General features: G+C 38.1%; 1 protein-coding gene across 2 annotated transcripts in view; it reads left to right on the top strand.

Moving 5' to 3' along the window:
* Nucleotides 1-493, top strand: part of LOC125138507 (E3 ubiquitin-protein ligase Rnf220-like) — an 8,204-nt gene extending 7,711 nt beyond the window's left edge. Inside the window, exon 9 of one of the 2 annotated variants that reach the window (XR_007137701.1) lies at nucleotides 78-143. Coding sequence is in view for 1 of the 2 variants with exons in the window: in XM_047799947.1 (XP_047655903.1) it covers nucleotides 78-149 (72 nt within the window). In the remaining variant the exon portion in view is untranslated. Of the gene's footprint in view, nucleotides 1-77 lie in introns of both variants that reach the window. The other variant, XM_047799947.1, reaches the window with a different exon arrangement.
* Nucleotides 494-2,500: the final 2,007 nt, after the last annotated feature.

Raw genomic sequence — 2,500 nt, 5'->3', positions numbered from 1 at the left:
CACATTATACTGTATGGAAACTTTCACACTCACAATGAGATGATTAAGAATCTGATCCGAGTCGTGTGTGTTGTCAGGGTGCGAAGAAGCTGTGTCCACAGTGTAACACCATCACTTCACCAGGAGACCTGCGGCGTGTGTATTTGTGACGACGACACGCTACGGCGAGACACACACCTCACTTCCTGAAGACGCTTTTCTGATTGGACTTTAAATAAAAAGGCTCTCTTGGTTTAATGCTACAGAAAAGAAAAACTGTTGTGTTTCTGCCTCCAGTCCGTATTTTCTACCCCTGATAGTTTAGAGCTGGTGGTTAAGACGCTGCTGACACACATGTAATGTCTGAGGTGGGAACGTCATACAGCAGCTGTGCAAAATCCCCCTGAACACCAGGAAGTGTTGTGTCATTAACACTGACCTCACATTCTGAATGTCAACCTTTATGTCCACACCGTAATGATGAGCCTCGCAGACAGGATGTATTAATAAACAGAGAGATTAAAGATATATATATATATGTATAGATTAGATATATATGTATATAGAAGATATATATATATATTATATATATATAATAGAATATATATACTATATATAAAATATATAGATTAATATATAAAATTTATATATATAATTTTAATATATATATAGATATATATAGATATATGTATATATATATATATATATGATCATATATATATATACTCTATAATTTATATCTATATATATTTATATTATATTTATATGTTAATATTATATATATATAGTATATCTATTATTAGATTTCTATATATATTTATAATTATAGTTTTATATGTAAATACTTTCTATACTCTCTCTCTCCTATCTCATCTATCTTCTCTTTCTCTCTCTCTCTCTATATATAGTTTTATCTCTTATCATATTCGATCTATCTCTCGTTTTCTCTCTGTCTCATCCTTTCTCTCTCTCTCTCTCTCTCTCTCTCTCTCTCTCTCTCTCTCTCTCTCTCCCTCTCTCTGTCTCATCCTTTCTCTTTCTCTCTCTGTCTCTCTCTCTCGTTTTCTCTCTCCCTCTCTCTGTCTCATCCTTTCTCTTTCTCTCTCTCTCTCTCTCTCTGTCTCTCTCTCTCCCTCTCTCTCTCTCCTTCTCTCTCCCCCCTCCCCCCTCTCTCTGTGTAAATATGTTGACAGCTTGTACATTTGTATGTTTAACTTGAACTGATTTTATAATTAATAGATTTTCAGGAGCCCTTCTGCCTAAATCCGAGGCTGTGACTCTAGAGTACGATTTTAGTCACTTCAGTTTTGTTAGATTTCATTAGCACATTCTTGTCAAACAGGATGTTACGTTACAAAGAATTCAGATAGTTCTTAGAAAGCATGGGTTTAGGACACTACTGACCGGGGGACATGGTCCTATTCAGGACATGAAGGTTCAGAACCTCAGATTTTTATATCTATACATTTAATTTAAAGCTGAATCCTGGTGTCGGCGACGGCGAGACAAGACGAGACGAGACGAGACGAGACGAGACGAGACGACATCAGAATATTCTGCCTTGTATCTTTTTTATTCTTTAGTAGACACGATATTAATAGTAACCTATATAAGCTATAGAGGAGCTCGGAGTGTTCAGATCCACGTGGAGCCGCGTGCTGGTTGCCAAGTGGACGAGACTTAAACATCGTAACTAAACCTTGTTCATTATTTCTACATAAGATGTGAGTTTTCTTTAGCACAGTGTAGTTTTGTTCTGTCTGTACTGAGCGTCAGAGCCATAAAGCACCTTTCATAGCTTTGACCTGATGTTAATGACTTAAATAAACAGCCACATGTTTCACCAGAACACGTGTGTGTTTGTGTGTTTGTGTGTTTGTGTGTTGTGTTTGTGTGTTGTGGGTTTGTGTGTTTGTGTGTTGTGTTTGTGTGTTGTGGGTTTGTGTGTTGTGTTTGTGTGTTGGGTTTGTGTGTTGTGGGTTTGTGTGTTGTGGGTTTGTGTGTTGTGTTTGTGTGTTGTGGGTTTGTGTGTTGTGTTTGTGTGTTGTGGGTTTGTGTGTTGTGTTTGTGTGTTGTGGGTTTGTGTGTTGTGTTTGTGTGTTGTGGGTTTGTGTGTTGTGGGTATGTGTGTTTGTGTGTTGTGGGTTTGTGTGTTGTGGGTTTGTGTGTTTGTGTGTTGGGTTTGTGTGTTGTGGGTTTGTGTGTTGTGTGTTTGTGTGTTGTGTGTTTGTGTGTTGTGTTTGTGTGTTGTGTTTGTGTGTTGTGGGTTTGTGTGTTGTGTTTGTGTGTTGTGTTTGTGTGTTGTGGGTTTGTGTGTTGTGTTTGTGTGTTGTGGGTTTGTGTGTTGTGTTTGTGTGTTGTGTTTGTGTGTTGTGTTTGTGTGTTGTGGGTTTGTGTGTTGTGGGTTTGTGTGTTGTGTTTGTGTGTTGTGTTTGTGTGTTGTGTTTGTGTGTTGTGGGTTTGTGTGTTGTGGGTTTGTGTGTTGTGTTTGTGTGTTGTGGGTTTGTGTGTTGTGGGTTTG

Source organism: Tachysurus fulvidraco, chromosome 14, assembly GCF_022655615.1.
Source record: "Tachysurus fulvidraco isolate hzauxx_2018 chromosome 14, HZAU_PFXX_2.0, whole genome shotgun sequence".
In the NCBI taxonomy this organism is placed as follows: domain Eukaryota; kingdom Metazoa; phylum Chordata; class Actinopteri; order Siluriformes; family Bagridae; genus Tachysurus; species Tachysurus fulvidraco.
This window is presented reverse-complemented; position numbering and strand designations above follow the sequence as displayed.